Here is a 21,685-nt window from a genome sequence, read left to right as displayed (position 1 = left end):
TCCTTTACTTTTGACATATGATTTCCCCCTCATCCCATGAATTCTCCTTCATGCATTGCTAGGAAGGGACCTTCAGCTGTACCCATTTATGTCAAATTCAGAGTTTTTGTGGGGCTCTGCAAGTAGCCGACATGTCTAGTATTTTGAGTTAGGTTTTTTGGGGTAATACCCACATTCACCTTGATCTTTAACCTGTAGCGCCCTTGAGGTTAATTGGTCAGGGTGTAAGCTATCAACACAACACAAACATAGGCAAAAACACGATAAACTATGATTTAGGGTGCTTTATTGATCACTTACAGAGTGCAGCAAGTTACATTCACAACCTTGTATACTATTTCTGCAAGCATGTACATATTAATGTGTAAAGTTCCACAATGCAGAATAAAATTACATTTCAAATGTTCAGAGAGACCTTGCAACAGGTTTTTAACGTCCGCTGGTATTTTCTAAAATTCTGTTTGGAGCAACCATGATGACACGATTACATACATGCGTAGGTCCATGTACTGATGTATTAAATTTGTAAACAGAATTCTTCATGGTATTTTATTTAGAATTGTCTGTCACCAGCTTGGTGAGTACCTATCAGACCCAATGCATACACGGATGTCATTACTTAGCTTCTATATTTAATTAACTGCAAAATACAGATGCTATCATAATGACAGAGAGCTTGTAATGAGCAAAATAAAGTGGTATCTGCGACTTGTGGTGCATGTGACTGAAGCACGCAGTTGTGGGACATTTACTTTGGCCACACATCATTTATGCTATCCAAATACCAGTATTTCCAGTACACTTTGCACAAGGTGTGAAAATGTGATGTAATTCTTGCTCTGTGTCTAATTGCTGTGCAACTGAGTAAGTTTTCTCAACATACTGAGTACGTAGATATTTATGAAATCAAAACTTTTGTATCCTAGAGAAGCAACCACACAAAGCGAGATGTATTCCGAAAATTGGAAACCACGGCTAGCACACTGCAAACTGCAAGGAGACATTTTTTCTTTCAGCTAATTGAAAAAACAAAGCCTACATATGAGTGTCCTGTCACTTTAACAGCCTCCAAATAATGTATTTTAAATCTTAAAGGTCACTTGACCCGCCGCAGTATTGAAGGGCATTAACGTTTTGGCATGCCATAACTTCTTTGCATTCTTATTTGGACTAACTTGGATTGAAAAGTGACACAGGTCGATGTGCATGCCCATGACACACATGCATGGAATGCAAAGATAAACGGAATCGGTTTCAAAATTTAGCCAAAGCAATGCTCATGAAGAGGAAATGGATAAGAGGTGACATCAAATCACTTATCAGGAATGGTTGATAACATTTATACTCATGCTATACAAGGCTACATGATAATCACATTAGGAAGAAACTCGGTAACGGTGAACATATTCTGCTGGACATTTGGTTTTTTTTTTCTGAACCTCAGCAGAAACTACGACTAATATTTCCTGAATGATCATGAGCTCACACTGGTCCACACATAATTGTTGTCAATTCATCAATGTCATTATGTCCCATTCTGTGGGAATGTTTCATTAAATAAGTTTATTTTCAGCTAATTGTTAAAAGTTTATGCAGTACTTTTACTTCAAATAAAATAGGGCACTAAAAATAAATAAATACTTATTCCAGAATGTTACGTGATAAAACCATTCATGATAAAAGTCTTCTTTTCTGAATTAAACATGTCTCTCTTTGGCACTGTTGAATGACAAAAATAAGTGAACACTGAACAGGTTTTGCTGGTATTTATCTCAAATGAAAAATTGTTACAAGTATCATGATGAACTAAGAAACGGATTGGAGCAGGATTTGACCCTGAAATCTGTAGCATAAGAAATTCGGACAGTGTTGTGCCAACTGTCAATGTTCATGTTAGAATCGGAATAAACATATTTGGGGTTATTGAAACTGAAGGAGTGAAAGACTCCATTTATTTGAATTTACATTCGGTAGTACTTCTCCTTTTGACGGACAATTTTTAAGCTCAATAAATAGATACGAAAATAACAGTCAAGAATGTTAAGCATACATCATACATACATTCTCAAAACCTGTGTTGGAAAAATTTGGATGAATGTCTAGGTACATAATTCACACTACAAAACGGACAGGCATAAACTAAACTGGCAAGAGGTTTGAGATGGAAAGAAATATTTAAAAAATACTTAAAAGAGGCAAGTTTTCCAAGTATCAGATGTTACGCAAACAATGGTACATCATATGTAGTTGAAAGTAAAACGCTGAACACTGGCGTTGTACATACATGTACAGTGATTGACCGTGCTCGTAAATGCTCTGGACTTGGCAATGGGTCATTAAAAAGTTCCGCAGCAAAAGACATGATCCACAAAACCGCCAGTGATTTTCAAAAAGGCGACTGGAGAGGTTCCTTGCAATGCAGCAAAGCCAACAGGCGATTAACTTGGGGAGTGATCTTTGTTTTGAATTCACAGTCAACTTCCAATGGAAAGCATTCTGAAATTTCTCAGTGTTCTGAAGTTCATTGTTCATGGTGTCCGTCGTGCCACGCTTGTCAACAGGCATGCGTTCTGAGTCTTCCGCCTCAAAACTCACACATGCAAGAATGTGTAAAATCGTAGAAAAACTGATGTCTTGCTGCTTGTCGGCTGTCACATAAAAACACATTTGACAATGTCTATGGCTTGGAACAAATTTTACGGCTGCGGCTGACAATAATGCACAGACCTGTAGAAGCCACTGAGTATCGGCTGCATCTATCATGTCTATTCCCCATAGACAAGTGCTCATTCTCGACCACAGCCACCGACACAAATGGACCAAGTTTTTAAACCGTCTCTGCACTGCTGCTAAAACAAATTTGCTTCTGAAAACAGCAGCCTGTCTGCATTGCAAGTTGACCAAATTAGGTCCAGTTATACACTGTAAAGTCGGAAGTGAAGGCATGCATGTACAACTCTTTGCATTTTACCACAGGTAAAATCCACACACAAAGATATCTTAGACTATTAACACATAAATAAACGCAGATCGCCAAATTTCACACTACATGTACAAGCATTTAAAAGAGACAACGCTGGTAAATATACAGAAAACTCTGAGTACTTGGTACACGTCAGCGTCACAATACTAAAATAGCTGCACAAACAAATGTCTAATCCATACATCAATGCGAAAGGCAACACAAAGCACATAACTCCCTGGGGGTAACGTATTTATACTGCCAAAACTTGACCTGTAAACTTGAGCAACTTACGGAAGAGCAATTTGGCAACTGTACGCCTCCACAGGGCTGTCAGAGAAACACGTTTTCAATACACTGAACTGTCATTCGGTGTAACGAGTTGATACGAACTGGAAAACTGATTTGGTTTTCAATGAAGTGCACTTAAAGCACATGAGTTGTAACAGTTGAAAGACTGGTGTGCAGTTGCATCATTCCAGCAGTCAATTTATCGAAACTTGGCACGACTTTGCATCATGAATCAGCATGGTAGGAATCAGCCTGTCAGCTGCACAGTGTACTTACAGCGACTTCCTGAAAAGTTGCTAAGGTGTGCAATGATTTAATTCTGTTAAATATCTTAGGTAAGGACAATAACACCTTTAATAACGCTGCTCCTTTTCAATATGAGGCTGTCTTGCACATGTACCTACACGTAGCTCTGCCCGCTATTTCAAAATTTTTGGTCTTATCTTGATCATGAAGCATTACGGAACATGGTACGTTTGTTTGGTGCAACTTATGCTACCTAAATGAGTGCAAAAGTCATGCCACTACCAATTAACTGCAAACTTATGCAGTGTTTAACTTTCATGAAGCCCAATTTGCATAATAAAATATAGCATACCTTTAACTTCAGTTACACCATAGTGTAAGTTTCATTAAATTGGCTCCAATAATCTGCCCACTCCCCAACTCACCCCCCAAATAATACCTCACAAGTACTGATATTGTTTATTTTTAAAGAAATGTTTTGGTCACTGTTTAGCCTGAGCAACCGGTATTTTTTCTACACATGCACCTGCTGGTTGTAGGCTGGCTCCAAAATTGGGGCACTGACTCAAAATCTTTAATGAGCTTGTTCAATTTTGGTTTTGGTTTCATGGCAAATGTTCAAATTGTTTGTTCATTTTCTTTTTGGTTTAATACCCAAGAATCCCCTGGAAAAAAAACCGAACGTGCAGAGAGCTAATGAGGGGTGTAATGATAACTGGATTCTTGTTTTAGTTGCCAAACAACAAATAAAACATTCACTGTATTGTGTACATATATATAGATGTAAATAATTTGCCTTTGATATGCTTTCAAAAAAAGGAAACATTTCATATTAAAAATAAAAGTCCAGACCCTAGACAATGCTAGAACCCTATTTTGACTAAGCAAAATGCTCAATATTTGAGTCAGAATTTCTGTCTGATATGTGCTTGAATATCTGAGTAATTACCTTTGGCTAAAGTAATAGAGATAAAATTCTGGTGCTTATATTAATTACTAGGGTAAAGAGTTCAAACTATTGAACATGGAAAAACTGTTTCCTTCTGTGCACTACGTGTACATGTAAATTACCTCGTGAATAATAACTTGGTTTGATGCAATAACATTAACCATAGTAATTTTCATAATTCCATTTTTTTTTGGTATAGATGTGAATGAAATGTTTGGCATGAAACATTTAATGTGAATATTTGTTGGTTCCATCGCAATAAAAATACTGCTGGTTCCAAGACCAATGATTTCCCGCTTCAGAGAAAAACAAAGATTCAAGGGTCGAGTTCGGGCATATGTTCTTGACACAGGTTTCTTGTTCTCGCGCTCGAAACGCGGGAACAGGACCCAAGAACATTGTTCTTGGAACAGGATCACACACCACCTCCTCATCAGGGTTTTACAGGAACACAAAGAAAAACTCGTGGGGTTTTAATTTTTGAACAGCCGCAAAAAATAGCGAGATGGCTTACAAAGCTGAAGACAACAGGAATTTATGCAAAAATACTATCAATAAGTTTCCGTAAGTCAGAAATGAATGTTTCTTTTTAAACAGAGTAGAAATCAGCCCAGTTATCCGAACATTAATTCTCAAAGAACGTGTATGGGCGCCGCCATAATAATGCATGTTGCTAACTGCCACTAACTACACCAGCAATAACCTGTTGTACCATCTTGGCATTTGAGCGGCCGACTTACAAACAACATATCGAGCTGTTTGTGAACTTATGAGAAAAAGCTGTCTGAACTCGGCCAAGGATTCAAATGTTGGAAACAAAACCTACTCGTACACATGTACACGTATGTTCAGTGCATGTTAGCAAGAGGGCGCTATACAATATAATGTCGAGAAATTATCCCTTTGATTTGCATCTTATCTTATGCGCTTTCTCATCTTCGGCACTGGGAGATGGTTTGTGCTAGCTGACAAATTTTAGTGAGTCAAAAACTGACAAAATGTTTTCAAATAAAAGCAAAAGCTTGATGGAATATTTTACATCTGGAAAGAATTTTACAACCAGTTTGAGAACCAGATGATGAAGCTTGAAACTTCTTTTTCACATATCACAAAAATGGACAAAATCTGATAAAAAAAAAACACAAATGGCTATGCAAATCTCTGAAATGGAAAACCAGCAGCTCTCAGACTGTGTAAACAAAATGATGAGTTTTGAGAAGTCGAGTTTTAAAGGTTACTCGTGCTACCTTTCGGGTTTGAGTTGTGTTCTCGGCAGTGAGTTCCAGCCCGCTTTAAGACTGTGGAATAGGCATCTTGTCTTCACAGCTGTAGGGAGGGGGCGCATGCATGGCAGGGGCAGTCCCGGATGTCTGAGGGGCCATGTGGAAACCCTGGTTGTTGTACGCTTGTGGAGGAGCCCCAGGCTGACTAGGTGGCTGAATGTAGCCTGAAACCAAAGATTTAAAAAAACAAAAACAAAACACAAAAACTGTATTTATAGGATCTTGAGTTCAGAACAATGGCTGAGTTCACAAGGCAAAACCACGCTAAATTAAGAATTCTGGACACACCAACCACTGAGCAAGACCAGCACTGTTTTCATGGGAAAACCCGCAGGACTTGCTACTTGTACATTGTTCATAATATTCAAAGTTCACTGCAAGTGGGACGTCAGCTTACCCACACACTGTAGGCACCAACTATGCAACATGGACAAAGCTGGTTTTTTGTATTGTACGATACAACACCGGTACTGAACTGCACATATATACACCATGTGCACTGATGAATTTGTCGGGAAAAAGCAGGTGCAGAAATGAAAAGGGTTTGTCCGGGGATTCGTTTTGATTGATTTTTTTCTGTGCTCAAGATGACGAGAGGACTTACGGTTCAATTTGGGAAAATCCCACTGACAAAGGCCACTCAACCTCTTGGGTAATTCCGTGGGTAAAGAGAGACTAACATACTGCAAAGGATTTTCACAATGAATCCTGGTCTATGCTACTGGAAGTAGAAAGTCAGATTTACAGATTTAGGGCCTAAAGTCCAGTGCTGTTTCTTCACCGGAAGCTTTCTTCTTGCACAGAGATTTCTTTTGAAATTTGGACTATACAAAGATCAGGTTAAGCTTTGTGCTGATATAGTAGTAAACTGACGCCTTTTTGCAAACTCTTTTTTGGATATAATGTGGTATAAAAGCTCACTTAAGTTGGCAAACAAAAAGTAATCGTCCATAAAATTTATTGTAAAGATAGGGCATTGGTATTTGTTAATGTTGGTTTATTTTCCAACCTTGCTGCCTACAAGGCTTGTGAAAAAGATAAAATGTGAAACCAAGTATGACATTTGGCCTCTCCGTAGATGCCCCTTAGGCAATCACAGCGTCGTTGGCTAGGCTTGGGTCACTAGTGCACATTGGTGGCGCTTTGCCTTTGCCGTGATTCAGCTTTTTGCTTGTTGTGTCTGAAACTTCTAGCTGCAACTGGCAAGCGACCACTTCTCATTAGCAAGCATTTTTACTGCCAGGAGCAAGAAAACATTTCCAGAATGCGCAGCAGTATTTTTTTCAGGCTGGCGTGTGGCTTACCCTGTTGTGGGGCCATGCCTTGGCCGTATGGCTGAGGGTTGGTCATGATGGTCACGTTGCCACTGTTTGGAACATAGTGATGCACCTGCACATAGTAATTGTAGGTTAATTGCAGTGCCAAATTTTCAGGTTGTAATAAATTAAAAAACTACCTTAGACAAGATTTGAGAAATGTTCCTGGTAGAACTTTGTGTTATACATGTAATCACACTCCAGTCTAGGATTTCATCTCCCAAAAACTAAAAGTGAGGTGTGGAACTCCAAATAGTCTGGCAACAACCCATAAATGTACACTGAATATGACTGATTCAGTGAACATGACAGAAAATGGCCTCCCTGTCAATAAGGTCTATTCCCTCAGTAAGGAGGACTTGGGAGGGTTCCCAGCAAGACTGAACCACTGCACCCCAGAGTCCTGAGTACTTGTACTCACCACAGTCTGCTGGGTAGCAACGGTCCCAGATCCACAGCCACTACGGCAACAGATGGCTGAAGCCACAATGGCCACAATCAGCTCAATCAAAGCCACAAGACCGCCGATGCTGTCCACAGCAATACAGCCACCCTAATCACAGACACACAAACAAAAGAAAGAAAAACAAACACAAGATTTTCACGGGTTGCTCCACCCACAAATCTGACCACTACTTCCCAGGATAGGAATGAGAAACCTCAATTTAACTTTTGAATATGTGCATATTTCTAGTATGTGAATATTCAAATACATGCAAATTTCTACCTGTTTGACCATTTAAACGTCACTGTAGCTTCAAAAGTTGGAAGACTTTAAGCCAAGAAAGCAACAGCACAAGTACCAGCAATTATGAAAATGCACAAAACTGTACTTTGTACAAATGCACAACTCCTCTATTACAAACAACTATTGCTGCTAGTAAGCAAACTTTGGACTTTCTGGCAGAAGAAAATAAGAAATATAACTACACTTCTCTTTCATTTTATACCGAATGGATGATTCATTTACTTTCTTGTGAAACTAAATGGATGGATGTTGAACTCATGTTATGATACCTTTGCCCTGAGATTTGCTCTAGTAGTATTGCAAGTGTTTAACTTCTACAGATGCACAACTTGATGAATATGCTATGACTTGAGGACTCTGCACACTCATTCACCAATCATAAACAACACTTGACTACATTTCATGCTGAAAGTCTAATTTGAATATATAAATATTCAAATATCATGCATCTTTACCTAACTTTAAATAAGCTTATGTCCTCATTCCGATGTATGACTTGACATTGTCAGTGTTAGGGCAAAACCTTGTAACAAGTCAACATTTCCCTGATGCAAAGCCAAACAAATAGCACTGATTACTTCTCGTACCCGCTGTCGTATTGGATTCGATCCAGCCCATTGATCTCAGTAAACTGGGTGGTTGAGTGGCTAAGACGTCTGCACTGGAAAACAAGAACTCCTGGGTTCTAATCTTATTGGACCGCAGTGAGAATACTTAACACATACACCCTTGTAAAGAAAAAACCTAACTATAAACTTAACATTTTCCCAAAGCCAAGCCAAATTAATAACATTCATATATTCCGATTCAAATAATCAGAACAGTCTGAAGGAAGCTTACGTTGCTCCAGCATTCTTGGTCGTAAAATCCAAAGATGTTGTACTCCCGGTTACAGAATGCATTCACCTCTGCCAGACCTGCAACAATCATGATGCACATCAGCTGGAAGGCCACGAGAGAAGCCAGGATGGACATGACCAGGTGGGCGATGATCTGTAACAAGAATGACCCATCTCTCTTTACCCCTTGACTCCTCAGAAACAGTTCGGTCTCTTTCTAATGAGATATCATGTGCATTTCATGTGCAATCCTTTAAAGGGTTGTACTGTCTTACCACGCAGTTGTTCTGGTTAGCAGCCGATGCTATGCCAAGAATACCAGCCACGATGAAAAACTAGAAAAGTGAAAAAGACAATGGGAATATCAAGGCTGTCACAAGAACATGAAGAAAGTCTGAAGATCACTGGACTCATCCGACCTTACTAAACATTAACACATTGGACAAATCTGAAGTCTCAAGTCCAAGTTGAAGTTTATACCAAACACCCTCTCATATAAACCAATTCCACTGTGCTGGTAATCAGTGCTGTATGGTGCGACCAAAACAGTCCCATTTGCACCTAAAAATAATAATGTGCGACCAAATGTTTAATTTTTATCGCCAATAGCAACCATGATTTGAGCCCGTTAGTCGCCCACCTTGTCAGTCATATTTCACGAACGATCACTGCCCAGTTTTCTTCTACATGTATTGAGCGATGTGTCTCTATAGGCTGGTTTTCTTCTGTCTTACTATGTAGGCCTACACAGTATGAGCCTACGTGAACTGCGGTGCAGCTTACATGTACATGTACATACACGCACATACAGGTACTAGGTACCTCAGTGGACTGGTTTGTGGTTGCACGCTGTATAGAGTGCGTATGGGGAGCTGAGACGTTAAACGTATTCAATAGATGCAGTCTATGCATGCTGCAATTCCAGTGCCGGTACAAAAGGCTCGAATGTAAGGGAACAAATGTGCCTCGTCTTTTCTTCCAGCTTTTTTTTCCATATAATATAGGTGCCACTTTTGATTTATTCCACAAGCACAAATCCAAAGCCTGTCTGTCCTGCGGATAATTAACTGAATAATGTTTGTGTGTGTTTTGTAAGACTACAAGTAACTTGTGTATTTCGCAAATCTGTGTACAGTGTACAAAAATCGACCTGGCACCCAACTTTTTTTTTCTAGGAGCCGATGGCTCCTCATTTTAATTTTCTACGTACAGCACTGCTGGTAATAATTTGCGTGTAAAGGCACAAATCAAAAAGAATTTGATAGATGTTGACCAGATAGAGAACTCTGTCCAATGATGTCAGTTGCACCGTTTAACCACATATAAGTGCAGCCTTAACTGGAATACATTTTTACTCATGTGTGCTTGGTCAGTTGGTACATGGAGGTGTCTTAATTTTTTTTTTCAAGAACAAAATGTATTCAAATTCAAACAACATTCACTGAAGGAGGTTAGAGTTTCAAAGTTCTTACCGCCATGCCACTCCAGATGGGGCTGGCCACCCAAGCATAGTTGCATTCCATGACGATGGCTGCAATACCCAGGCCAACGGTCAGCACGCCGCACACCAACTGCACATAGCCAGTCTGGCGGGCAGTTGCCACGTTGTAGGTGCTCACGACCGTGTCAGCCGGCTTGGGTTGGGCCTGAACAGTCTGGTAAGTGATGGTCTGCTGCGGTGGCTGCTGGTTGACTACGGTAGCTTGGGATGGCTGTGCCATGCCCACAGTGTGTAAGGTCGTCATCGTTTGGCTTGGCTCAGACTGGAGACACTGAGCAATATAGCGAAAGCCGTCCAGAACAAATTAAGGCCAATTGTCTTCATTCTCCTCACCTCAAAATCCTTCTGAATGAACCAGTTCAGTATTCCAACAGAAAAATGCCCAAATTGAAGAGTCTCCAAGGTCACTTGGGAACACAATACATGTGACGTCTACCTGATCAGCAAGCCATGCCGTACATGTATGCTGGCTTGCATGAATAACCTTGACTCTTCCAAATACCAAACTGGTTCATTCCCATATTTGAGTGAGGCCACAGAGAAAATAAGTGTTTCCTTGTATGCTGACAAAAAAATGGGGTTGGCATGGATACATTGTATGTACCGGTAACTGGGTACGCTTAGTTCTGAATCTAGCCAGAAATATTATGCTGGCAAATTTTCCACATGCCTTGAACCGATTTCATCTTCTTAGGCTGAAAGGGCTGAATTTTTGGGGAAGAATTCTGCATCAAACCACCACAGTTCTTGAGATTCGTCAATACTAACCCAATTGACAGGGGGGCACGAACTGTTAACATTCTTATTTCGGGGGAGATTTTAGAAAAGATGGTTCACTAACAGAAAGAGTTGCCAAGATTCTTGAATTTAACTCAACAAAGTGCATCTTTTCTCAAACGCTGTCACTGAACCCACTGATACCATCAGAGCTAAATTCCCCCTTTTTGCATGTTTTGGGAGCAGGTGACTACTGTACATGTATGTGATGAAGTAAGGCAGTCAGTTATGGACACATTGCTATCACAGTTCATCCCAGGCCAGAGCGGTTGACTGCATATCTTTTTTCCTGCAACCCCCAAAGAAAAATTGCCCAATTTTCCTTTTTCTTGTTTTTAAATGGAATCCCAAGTTACTGGTAAAAGCAGTGCTTCACATACATGTATTATGTTAATCATTGGAGGAAAGCAGAACTATCATAACTATATAGATTAACCATGCTCCACAAGTCCATTCATCAAAAAATCACAATCGGTGTTGATCATTTGAAACCAAGCTGACTCCAAGGGGGGAAGGAGAGATCTAAACAAGGAAGCATCCCTGAATGCCTTCATTCATCCTAAACCAAGTCACAAGTACATGTACATGTATGTGTATCTAAAAGGACTGGCACAAATATTCTTTCCTACCAAGAACAACTCAAGACTTCGTCTTCCTACAAACGTTGGGGAAGCTACTTTTGCCGAGTCCTTTAAATAAAAACTTCAAGGGATAAAACTGTTTTCAGTTCTTAGTGGCCTACAAGTAAAATGATGTACTAGTAAGAGGACTTTGCCAAATTTAGGGGTGGTGTCTGACTTGTGACGTGCACCCTGTCTAACGGTCCAGGCAACCATATCTTTCTTCCAACATATCCACACCAATGTAATGAGCACCTAGGCCTACCCCCGGACTGTGAGGTCCAACGTCCACGTGGGAGCGGGGCAGACATCGGACCCCATCGTTCTGGGGAGAAATGAGCACCATGTCCCATCATCTTCCTATTTTCTTCAAGTTCTCATTCCCCCCATCATTATCTATAGGCTACATCATTACATGAACCGTCCATTACCACAATTTCACCATCAACACACTGATTTAACTTATATTTGTCAGCAGAATGCAAAATCTTAACCATAAGCCTTATCGCTGATACCGCATGGGTAATTTTGCACAATGGTAGAAAGGCATTGTGTGAAGGAAAAAGGAGCAAATATTGCCCCCTTTTCCTTCCCACAATGCCTTTCTACCATTGTGCAAAATCATCCATGTGGTATCAGCAATAATGCTGGTCCATCCAAAATAACCATGCTGAAATGGAAGGACAAATTGAACAGCAAATTAACATCACTGAGCTTGCTCTATAGACAGATAGAGCTAGAGCAAGCCTTGCTCTATGCTATGGTAGTCCATCTAGAGGCCTATCATTATGATTGTGCGTGATTAAAATTTCAGCCGCCTGACATGCCTGACTTGATTCTAACGCTAAACAACATAAAAAGCCTTACTCAAAGAGGCCTCACATCATAACATTTTAGGGAGTAGGCCTACCCATACCCGTTTTAGCATAAACTGGAAATGTAGGCCCTGGGCCGGACCCAGGCTTCACTAATAACATGCCTAACAATAAAACAGTAACAGCACAAGAATGTTGCCAAAATGTCATTACACAGTGAAAAATAAAGAGTAATCGATTCTCAACGGAGACTAAAGATATTTTTATTCATAATTCTTACCGATCCAAATGTTCGTTTGTCAAATTTTGATGTCAACTTGATTAAAAAACGCACATTTCTGCCACACAAACGACTGTCGCAAATTCCCCCGACGTCATAAAACTGCTACTTCAGGTAGGTTTATGCGACTGCCCGTACAGCCTATACTGAGAAGCCGGTATGCGCTAATATCCTTCACAAAAATTCTGCGAAGGAAGTACAAGTTACAAAGCCTTGTGGGTCGTTGTTTGCCAATGGAAATTAACGCCCGATGAATTGTATCCAATGAAAGCTCGAAGAAATACGTCATGCATGCCGAACAAATTGGTTAATCCCTACGCCCTTTGTTGGTGGTGGGGACGATAGCGGTACGTTACAGTGAAGTTCAAGTGTGTGTGGCTCACCAGCGCCTTGAAACTTGATCTGTTTATTGGGAAAGGCGTCTACGTTGCTAGCCTCCCGGCCGTCGCGAACATAACAATTCCTGGAATTCACACCTGAAAAATTTCTGAAATTTTGGCTCTTCCGTGAGTTCCACCTTGCACTGAAATGGTATAGATGAAGAAAACATTTTGATGCCAGCATTAATTGTGACATAGGCCAATATAATAAATGGAACAGTGTAAACAGCAGAATTGATCACGATGGACAAAGAAATTTTGTCTGGGCTCAAGTTCCTAAAAGCTGACATAACACTTAATCCGAGCTCAGGGAGAGTTAGAAGTGGTTGGCAACATGCCAGCTCCAGCAATGAGCATTTTAAGCCAGCCTACTTGGAAATTTGGCAACAATGTCAGGGTCGGAGTTGTTTCCTATGTTGCCTGGTGACCAAGCCCAACACCCACCATACCCAAACTACACAAGGTATTACATGAATGTTGATACAAAATGACTCATACTGAAGTCAAACAATTGTTTGTAAGCCGTCAATTTATTATCTTCTCTGCTTGTTCATCACCCGTTCCTTAATATACACCCTAGGGATCCAGTCTTTGACTTAAGAGCTACTGAGCAAATCTCATTTTTGTTTCATGATCTTGGGCTTCAGAATGAGTCTCAAAGGTTTAACTTTTGGAACTGAAAGACAGTTGGCTCCTTGACTGCACTTCACTGCAGTTTCTATTTCTGGTGCAGAAAATAAAGCTGTGGTGAGCTGGGCAGTCTCAACTCTGCTAGACTGCTAGCATACTCTCTAAGAGTCCCGACATGAAGACGGGACCTGGATCAGCATCTCCACAGGTGGCAATACTTTTAACAACACCCCATGAAAATAATGAGCTTCACGTAGGCACCTTCCAATCTGGAAATATTCTCTATACACTTTTTCTTTCATTTAATATAAACACTATCAACACACAGGGTGTTTAGTACAAAATATCAAATAACTGATTGTTATCTGTAATCTTTACGGGTGGCATGAGTGAAAGAGAGGATTTTTTTTAAAAACAATTTCTTTAGCAGCAACATACAATCAATCATATGATGTATGTATACACATATGTATACAGGTAATCGTTTATTACTGGCAAATTTACACTCACATAAACTGTCTTACCTTGCCAAACTATCCCGTGGCACTTTGTAAATGGGAGGGTACAAACACACCTCTGTATTCAGCCTTGCAAGATGTATAACAATGCCAATTTGGAATCAACCACCAGGGAAACACATGTAGCTGTTCATTTTTACGGAACCCACGTAACAACGGACATTGTCACAAATTATGCCTCAACCTCGTGGAATGACCCATAAACTAACCACTGGGCCTTACCTACCACTGGGGACAAAATTCTAACCACTGAGGACATTGCAATCTTTGTTCCCTTTGCGTTCTGTCCTTGATCAGGTACAACTATGTACAAATACATGTAAATCTTCTGAGGGTACAGGCTGTTTGACATCGGCTGACCAGTCTTAAATTTGGCCTCGTCCAAATCTTGTGTATATGTATACAATACATGTAGGTCTTGGTCATTGCTGGTGGCAAACTCTCGGGCCACACATCTTCACAACAGTGAAACAGGAACTGTTATTTCTAAAACCTGTGCCAGAAATGTTGACATATCCTATATAGACCTGTACAGAGATTGGTTATCAAACTAAAATACAATCGGCCTGAAACTCTGGCTAATTCTGATTGGCAACCATTTCCCAACCACTGGTCGATTTTTCCTAGTACCCGCACAGGTTGCCAGTCAAAATCTACCAATAGCTAACAAAAATGAACAAAATAAGGTCAGTGCACTTTGGCCAAGCTGGATGAGTGGACAAAGAAAACCAGACTAAAATTTACCAACATGTAAATGTCATGTAACTACAGGTACTAACATGTAAATATTAACAGGTCAATGCCTCAAACGCTGACATGGCTGAAGCTAAAGTTAATACATGCCTCTTATTGAAAAAAAAAAAGGACAGACCAAGAACAATTTTTTACCAACTAATGGAATTCTTCACAAGCTTTTGTTCTCCTGCACAATCGAAGACAGGAAAACTGCCACTGTTCTTGTGGGACTGAGTGTTTGAGTATTCAGCACAACCTTAAAGCCCCCCTGCACTTTAATATGTAAATAATTATATAGAGTCTCTATGTTCAGTGTTCTCAAATCATGTTTTTCCACCTCTGGGTGTCCCACCCGAGTCATGTCTTTTCTCCTCCCTCCCCCGAATCATCTTTGTCAGCTGTTCCTTCCACTCGTTGTCACCGAGTGCCCTGGCCCAGGGCGGTATGGCCGTGCCTGGTAGCGAGAACCCGGCCATGGCTTTACGGATCTCATCGTCGGCGGCCATGACCCGGCGCCGGTCCTCCAGGCTTTCCGTTGTGTCAGCAAAGGAGACGACGGTGGACGGGTCGCGGGCCGGTGGCTGGGCAGGGAGGAGCTTGGCCAGGTGGGCGGGGAGAACAGGTTGTTGCTGCTGCTGTTGCTGGTTGCTTGGTGCTGCGGCACATGCACCATCATCCACTGCCTGTGATTAAGTAGGAACCAGGGCAAGATTGAAGTCACCAACGTTTGAACGGTGTTAAAATGACGATCAGCAATAGACTATAACTAAATATGGAACACGTACATAATTTTGCACTAGACTGTTGAACCATGTCATTTGAATTTGATACCTTCCTTGTACTGCCCATGACCCTAAAAGTCCAGTTGTCTAGTCTTTCTTGGTCAGTGTTATTCTGCTAAAATTTAAACATTATCAGACAAGTAGTCCAGTGACTTTTTCAACAAAATTCAAACCCTAGCACAGTATAATATGTTCATTACAAATGAGAATACACTATCATGGGGTTTCGGTGGTGTTCTTTTTATTCAGTGAGAGGTGTGGAAATAGTACCCACTTTAACTCAAATTGCTTGTGCCTGGCTCATTTTTAATACTCAGAAACAAAATATGGCCCAGTGACAAAAAATGCCAACAGGAAATTCTCAAGCGCTTAAAACGTTCACAGGGCAAAAACTGCACATGAAACAACAGAGGCTGGACAGAACATGAACATGTATCTCTGGGATCTATGCTGGGCCACACATACACAAAAAATCTGAAGTTCATGCTGTTGTTTTTGTCAATGTGTGGGCAGCGTTTCTGAACTCAGAGCTCACGCTTGGGCCAGCCGATCAGAAGAGCAAAGAAAACACCTGGCATGTGTGGTATGCACAGAAAGCAGTACCCAATCTTATCAGGTTCGTCAAAAATACATAGGGAGATTTCAAGGGAATTTGCCAAGATTGACCGAGATACATGTAGATAACTTGAAGCTGCAGTTACATGTCCACTGAACACACGACTGAGTGTCACTTGACACTTTTTAAGTAACAAAGGAAGTGGCAATTACCGATAGTTCCAGCGACTAGTATATGTACTTCAGCTCAGTTACGATGAATTGGAAGGGGCTGAAGAATCAGGCTATAGTGCAATTGCATTCACAAGAAGCCATTACATGTACTGTGGTGGCACAACGCTCACGGACAGGTGGTGCATGTGTGTCTCATGCCTCCTTGACATTACGGTGTGCATGTGAGTGCGGTCTAACAACAGCTCAGTCTATTACCTCATGGAATATCAATCATCCCCAAATTACATACACGTATCTTGAAACTAAAGTAAGGACCACAGTGTAGTTCTTCAGAACTAAAGATGCATTCTGGGCACACCTCATTCTCGCCGAAGTCAAGCTCCTGATCGGCCTCCGGCAACAGCATGTACCCATCTCCTTGTGGCCCCGCCCCTTCCTCAGTACCTTCCTCGTCGCTGTCATCCTCCTCGTTGCTTTCGTTTCCCATGGCAATCACCACCTGCGGCATGCCCAAGTCCTCCTGTTCCGAGGAGCCCTTGTCTGGGTCTTCCTCGTTCTGTGGATCGGGTCCCATCATGGAAATTTGTTTAGCGATGTCGGACATCTACTTGCATTCCTGGTCTTGGTGATCAATGAGGAGTTACACAGTTACTAGAGCCTGGCTTGGCTTTCTCCCAAAAGCCCTTTTGTATGTACGTACAAATATTTCTATACCATTACCAAAACCGACTGGCACAATCAGTGACGAAACTCAGACCTAATAAAGAAAAAACATGAAACTTTCCATGAGGAAATCAACACTGAGTGAACCAAATTAATATCTGAGACATGAGATTAGACTGGCATGATTTATAAAATTCAATAATTTCATGGATTATGATTCCCAAAGCAACAGTTATCTATGGCAATCCTTAATTGTGTATGTGATGCCACTCACTTTTCCCTGCAGTGATCTATAGCCATCTGAAAGCAAAAAAGTCACAAAAAGTCAAATTTAGCACTGAATGATTATTGGCTTGGCCTATTCACTTAGGTCCTATTTACATGACAGTTCTCTTTTCTGAAAGAATTCCATATAATACATTATAAACATCAATTTGGCCTTAAAATATTATAACATTAATTTGTTAACAGCCATCAGAAAGTGATAACAATTAACATCATGTCCTAAAAAATGAAATTTATCTAACATGGGTAAGAAAATTCCAACATGTCCAAAGTATTTACGCAACATTAGTTAGAAAACCTTTTTTACAGACAAGTCTCATAGGTTTGTGTACAGAGGCATCAAGTTTTGTCCGTTCATGGAACTCGTTCCCTTTTTTCGTTTTATTTTTTCAAGAAATGAAAGGGAAAAGTGACCTGTCGGAAATACACGCTTTGCCCTTTACCTTTATACTATATCTCGCTTGCCCAGACGCCGGCCAAGCAAAAAACTTCGTTTTGTTGGGGTTGAGTAGGCCTAGCTTGAAAACTCCAGTTATAAGACAGACCTACAAAAGTGTGAAAGTCTGTATTTACCACGAGTGCTAAACTTACACAAGTGATGCAGCTATGTACATGTACATACATGTACAGTACATACGACCTGTCCCGGCGCACCTGATGCAGTCCTATAAATCTTCCAACCACAGCTTCGATCCGAGCTTTGCTCTCAACTGTTTTGCTTTGCTCTGCATTTTTCAACGTGTAGTCCAAGCCATCAGGTGAAAGTTGGAGAGGGCATGGAGGTAGGAAAAAATCCTTTTAAAACTTTGAAATCCATTTTGTATAATGTTGCATTTAAAGGCATAACACGTGAGATAATTGTTCCAAGGTGTACGGTTTATTTTTGCTCAATTGCATAAGAACGCGGTGAGAATGTGGATGAAGCAAAGTAGAAAAAGTAACATTAACTGCTTGGGAAAAAAGAACGCGGTGAGGCTCAATTAGTGGCTTAGTGTAGTGCCCGCGGAGAGAGCGAAGGTCATCCTGGATGATGCAGCTCATATGCAAATATTGTACATGTACAGGATCACCCGATGTTGTCATGAGATGATGTGTGTGAAAATGTGCAAAAGGGACGGAATCAGGATGAGCGATGCAGTGATAGCCATTCTTTAAAATTTATTCTCTTCGTTGAATTCAAGGTAGGTTATTTTTGTCAGACTAGGACAAATGTCACCAAAACAAGTGATCATGATGATATTGAGATGGTTACCCGTTACAACTTACATGTATCCATACGAATGCACTGGCATAGACACAGGTTCAGGCTGATTGGTTATTGATTGATAATGATACGGTATCAGCCCATATTATTGGTATCCCACGGATGCTGGTGATGGAACCCTATCTTTGTCTGCTCAGTTCATGAATATACATGTACCAATCATTATTATTTTTTAAAACCAAACTCACTTATGGCAATAGGCCTATCAAAAATGAAAGTTATATCTCATCTAGAATTTTGAAGGATGGGAGTGGCCCTTTTTCTTGAAGTTTCCTTTTTTATTTCCAAGATGGCAAATTTTTCCAAGGTAGTAGATGGAAGTTGATTTTTTAACTTTCTTGCGGACGCTTTTAAAATGTTGTGTCTCATGGAGGTATCACCCTATCTTATGCTAACAAAAACATATCAGTAAATTGTGAAATAAGGAACCTAGTAACTGAAGAGCTGAAATACACATATTGTGCAAATTACAAAAGAGGCAACCGGCGTGACAAACCTGCACTAAAAGGAACAGGAGATGGGGCGAAAAGAAGGCTTAAGAAGCACGAGAATCAACTTGTTTTTTTGCTCATTCTAATGGCAATTTTTCCATCAGGTGTTTACCTTTGACGGTCCTAGCCATGAGCTATCATCAGTTGCCACCTTCTTCCAAACTTTCCCTGGAGACTTGGCAAAAGGCCCAGCAAGAGCTGAACGAGGACACGTCCACCCGAGATGCCTCCATCCAAGCCGTCCGCGACCTGGTCGTCACTAGACCGGACGTGCGTTTCTTGCGCACCGACGATGCATTTGTCCTCCGCTTCCTGCGTGCCAGGAAATTTGATGTCACTGAGGCATTTAAACTTCTGGCAAGGTACTTTGACATCCGCTGGAAGAAAGCCCCTCTCCTGGCCAACATCTCAGCCGAGGACACCAGCATCCGTGAGTCTCTCCTCGGGGGATTTCCAGCTGTCTTGGAAAACATGGACCCCTTTGGCCGCCGGATCATAGTCTTCTTTGTCGCACACTGGGAAGAATGGCTCTTCAGTTATTTCCATATCCTGCAAGCCTTGATGCTGAGTTTGGAATTTATGCTGGAGGACGAAGACGCCCAGGTCAACGGTTTCAATGTGATCATCGACTGGACTGGGGCGACATTCAAACAATTAGTCTCATATCTCAACCCGACCACAATGAAACTTACAATTGAGATCTTTCAGGTGAGCTAATGTACATAAACATCATGGCAATATGACCTTTGCCGAAAATGTTAGTGTCTGAAATTTCCACTAACCCCCTTGCACACTTCTTGAGAGTCACAAAATCCTTGATTCTTTATTGAAACTACGTGGCTAAGCAAGTGGGTCCGTGAGTTTGTCATCTTTTTCCAACAGACTTTTTCCCAGAAACATTTTTTTTTCACTTGATCTTGCTGCTTGGATTCTTGTACATTGCACTTCTGACGTTTATTCCCCCTTCTTTTTTAGGACAGTTTTCCTGGTCGTCTTGGCGGCCTTCATATGATCAATCAGCCATGGTACATTGATGGCGCTCTCAGGATCTGCAAGCCCTTCCTAAAAGACTCCACAAGAAGAAAGGTCGGACAACATTTGGATGAAGATTTTGGATATTTTGCTTGAAAAAGTGACTTTGTTGCGTCGTTTGTGAAAGTTAGTCTCAGGATTATGATTCTTACATAATGCAGCCATTGAACCAAAACAATCTTAAAATTTAACAAAACTTTTTTGATGAAAATTTTTCGAGAGAATCTCAGTCTCCCTGCAGATGTTTGATTTTGTCCTTTCTTGCAGATATATCTCCATGGAAACAACCTGTCCACCCTCCACGCAGAGATACACAAAGAAATGCTGCCAGCCGAACTGGGCGGGTCTAACCCACCATACAATCACTTCTCCTGGGCCAAGAAGCTGATTGGCTGCAACTTCAAGCCTAATTTGCATAACACTGCCCCGGTGCACCATGGGATCAGCTCTACTTCGGATGAGGAATTGGAAAGGTTGGGCAATTTGTTCATTTGAATATCTGATTACCATCCAGCTTTCATGCCTGAACATGCAAACTTAAGATCCTTATTTCGTCTAATTTTTATTTAACTTTCCTTCATGAACATTCATGCAGGTCTGACCTTCCTTCCAGCTGCTCCAACATTGCTACACTGGAAGTCAGCAGTACAGAGCAGAAGTCAACAGACAGTAAGCCCCTTATCTCCCTGGAATAGTGGCTTGGAAAAGTATGATTTTGATACAAATCAACCAGAAATTTGAATAGTGATTGGATGAATGTGCTGAAGCTTTCAAAAGAATCTTCTACAAAATATGAGTTACAGTACGTACATGTACATCCAATGACTTACCATGCATGGAAACACTCTTCTTGCTGAAGGGGAATTCTGTGTTTCCTTTGGAATTTATGCTGGGCGTGTTTTTGCAATCGCAACCAGAAATATGTTTCTGCTTTAGTTGGTTGTGACTGCAGTTATGCCCATGTCAAAGGAACGAAAGAGCTAGCAGCAATTGTAAGTAACTTGACGAATATTACCAAAAAATAGAAAATGCAGGGTTTGCCAACAATGGCATCTGCTATTTTTGTAATTTGTTTCGCTTAATTAGATAACGAAATCATTGCTGGCCACCTTAAACATGTTCCAAGTATCTGCTCTGATGCTACAAACACATTTCTGGTTAGAGGTCAGGAAAGCATGGCTCAGAAAGGACAGATATTGGTGACAGAGCTTTGAACGCTACTGCCATTGCCAGTCTGTGCACATTCAGATGAAAAGTTGTCCTAGTGATTTAAAGTTGAATGGAAGTTTGCATTTTTGGATTTTGTTGTCTGGATGCTTATTCTTGTTTCTGATTAAAATTCCCCACTTGAGTGAGCTTGTGCTTTTTGCATTCTAAATTCAAATCTGTAATATGGACATGCCACATGGTAATTTTTTTATTTTAGGCAACCCCTAGAAAATGCCTATTAGTAACTTCAATTGTAAGCACACGTGGTATTTTTCAAAGATGTTGAGCGGTCAAAAAATAATAAGACAATTCACGGTGACGGTGGAAGAGACTGATGTCT

At 40.8% G+C, this 21,685-nt stretch overlaps 3 protein-coding genes across 7 annotated transcripts; 1 reads left to right on the top strand and 2 right to left on the bottom strand.

Annotated features, from left to right (window-relative positions):
* Positions 1-269: 269 nt before the first annotated feature.
* Positions 270-12,792, bottom strand: LOC110975336 (uncharacterized). Its single transcript, XM_022227738.2, has 7 exons — positions 12,628-12,792; positions 10,107-10,406; positions 8,910-8,969; positions 8,636-8,788; positions 7,469-7,600; positions 7,036-7,120; positions 270-5,895 (listed from the first exon to the last, which is right to left on the bottom strand). The coding sequence occupies exons 2-7, from the start codon at positions 10,377-10,379 to the stop codon at positions 5,741-5,743; spliced, it is 858 nt and encodes a 285-aa protein (XP_022083430.1). The 5' UTR covers positions 10,380-10,406; positions 12,628-12,792; the 3' UTR covers positions 270-5,740.
* Positions 12,793-13,518: 726 nt separating this feature from the next.
* On the bottom strand, positions 13,519-18,075 carry LOC110975349 (uncharacterized). 5 transcript variants are annotated; one of them, XM_022227779.2, is made up of 4 exons: positions 17,941-18,074; positions 17,339-17,364; positions 16,760-17,022; positions 13,519-15,573 (listed from the first exon to the last, which is right to left on the bottom strand). In XM_022227779.2, exons 3-4 carry the CDS (start codon positions 17,003-17,005, stop codon positions 15,214-15,216), a joined length of 606 nt encoding a protein of 201 aa, XP_022083471.1. In that variant the 5' UTR covers positions 17,006-17,022; positions 17,339-17,364; positions 17,941-18,074; the 3' UTR covers positions 13,519-15,213. The 5 variants fall into 5 exon arrangements, with proteins under 5 accessions (XP_022083471.1, XP_022083466.1, XP_022083464.1 ...); XM_022227774.2 differs by having other exon boundaries at positions 16,760-17,158; positions 17,941-18,073; XM_022227772.2 differs by having other exon boundaries at positions 16,760-17,158; positions 17,793-18,055.
* A 259-nt stretch (positions 18,076-18,334) lies between these two features.
* On the top strand, positions 18,335-21,488 carry LOC110975314 (clavesin-2-like). Its single transcript, XM_022227704.2, has 5 exons — positions 18,335-18,530; positions 19,209-19,812; positions 20,080-20,190; positions 20,404-20,609; positions 20,732-21,488. The coding sequence occupies exons 2-5, from the start codon at positions 19,234-19,236 to the stop codon at positions 20,829-20,831; spliced, it is 996 nt and encodes a 331-aa protein (XP_022083396.2). The 5' UTR covers positions 18,335-18,530; positions 19,209-19,233; the 3' UTR covers positions 20,832-21,488.
* The last annotated feature ends 197 nt before the right edge of the window (positions 21,489-21,685 follow it).

Source organism: Acanthaster planci, linkage group LG02 (genome assembly GCF_054643075.1).
Source record: "Acanthaster planci isolate LZ-2023a linkage group LG02, COTS_SCS, whole genome shotgun sequence".
NCBI classification, from domain to species: domain Eukaryota; kingdom Metazoa; phylum Echinodermata; class Asteroidea; order Valvatida; family Acanthasteridae; genus Acanthaster; species Acanthaster planci.
Note: the sequence above shows the minus strand (reverse complement) of the source record. Positions and strands in the feature narration are given on the sequence as shown.

Excerpts from the sequence above, each read along its gene's own strand:
- LOC110975336 (XM_022227738.2), bottom strand. The coding sequence starts at position 10,379 with ATGACGACCTTACACACTGTGGGCATGGCACAGCCATCCCAAGCTACC. Across the intron at positions 8,789-8,909 it reads CTAACCAGAACAACTGCGTG|ATCATCGCCCACCTGGTCAT; the intron begins GTAAGACAGTAC and ends TTCTTGTTACAG. Across the intron at positions 7,121-7,468 it reads TTGCTACCCAGCAGACTGTG|GTGCATCACTATGTTCCAAA; the intron begins GTGAGTACAAGT and ends TACTATGTGCAG.
- LOC110975349 (XM_022227776.2), bottom strand. The coding sequence starts at position 17,005 with ATGTCCGACATCGCTAAACAAATTTCCATGATGGGACCCGATCCACAG. Across the intron at positions 15,574-16,759 it reads TTGACTTCGGCGAGAATGAG|GCAGTGGATGATGGTGCATG; the intron begins GTGTGCCCAGAA and ends ACTTAATCACAG.
- LOC110975314 (XM_022227704.2), top strand. The coding sequence starts at position 19,234 with ATGAGCTATCATCAGTTGCCACCTTCTTCCAAACTTTCCCTGGAGACT. Across the intron at positions 19,813-20,079 it reads TTACAATTGAGATCTTTCAG|GACAGTTTTCCTGGTCGTCT; the intron begins GTGAGCTAATGT and ends CTTCTTTTTTAG. Across the intron at positions 20,610-20,731 it reads TCGGATGAGGAATTGGAAAG|GTCTGACCTTCCTTCCAGCT; the intron begins GTTGGGCAATTT and ends ACATTCATGCAG.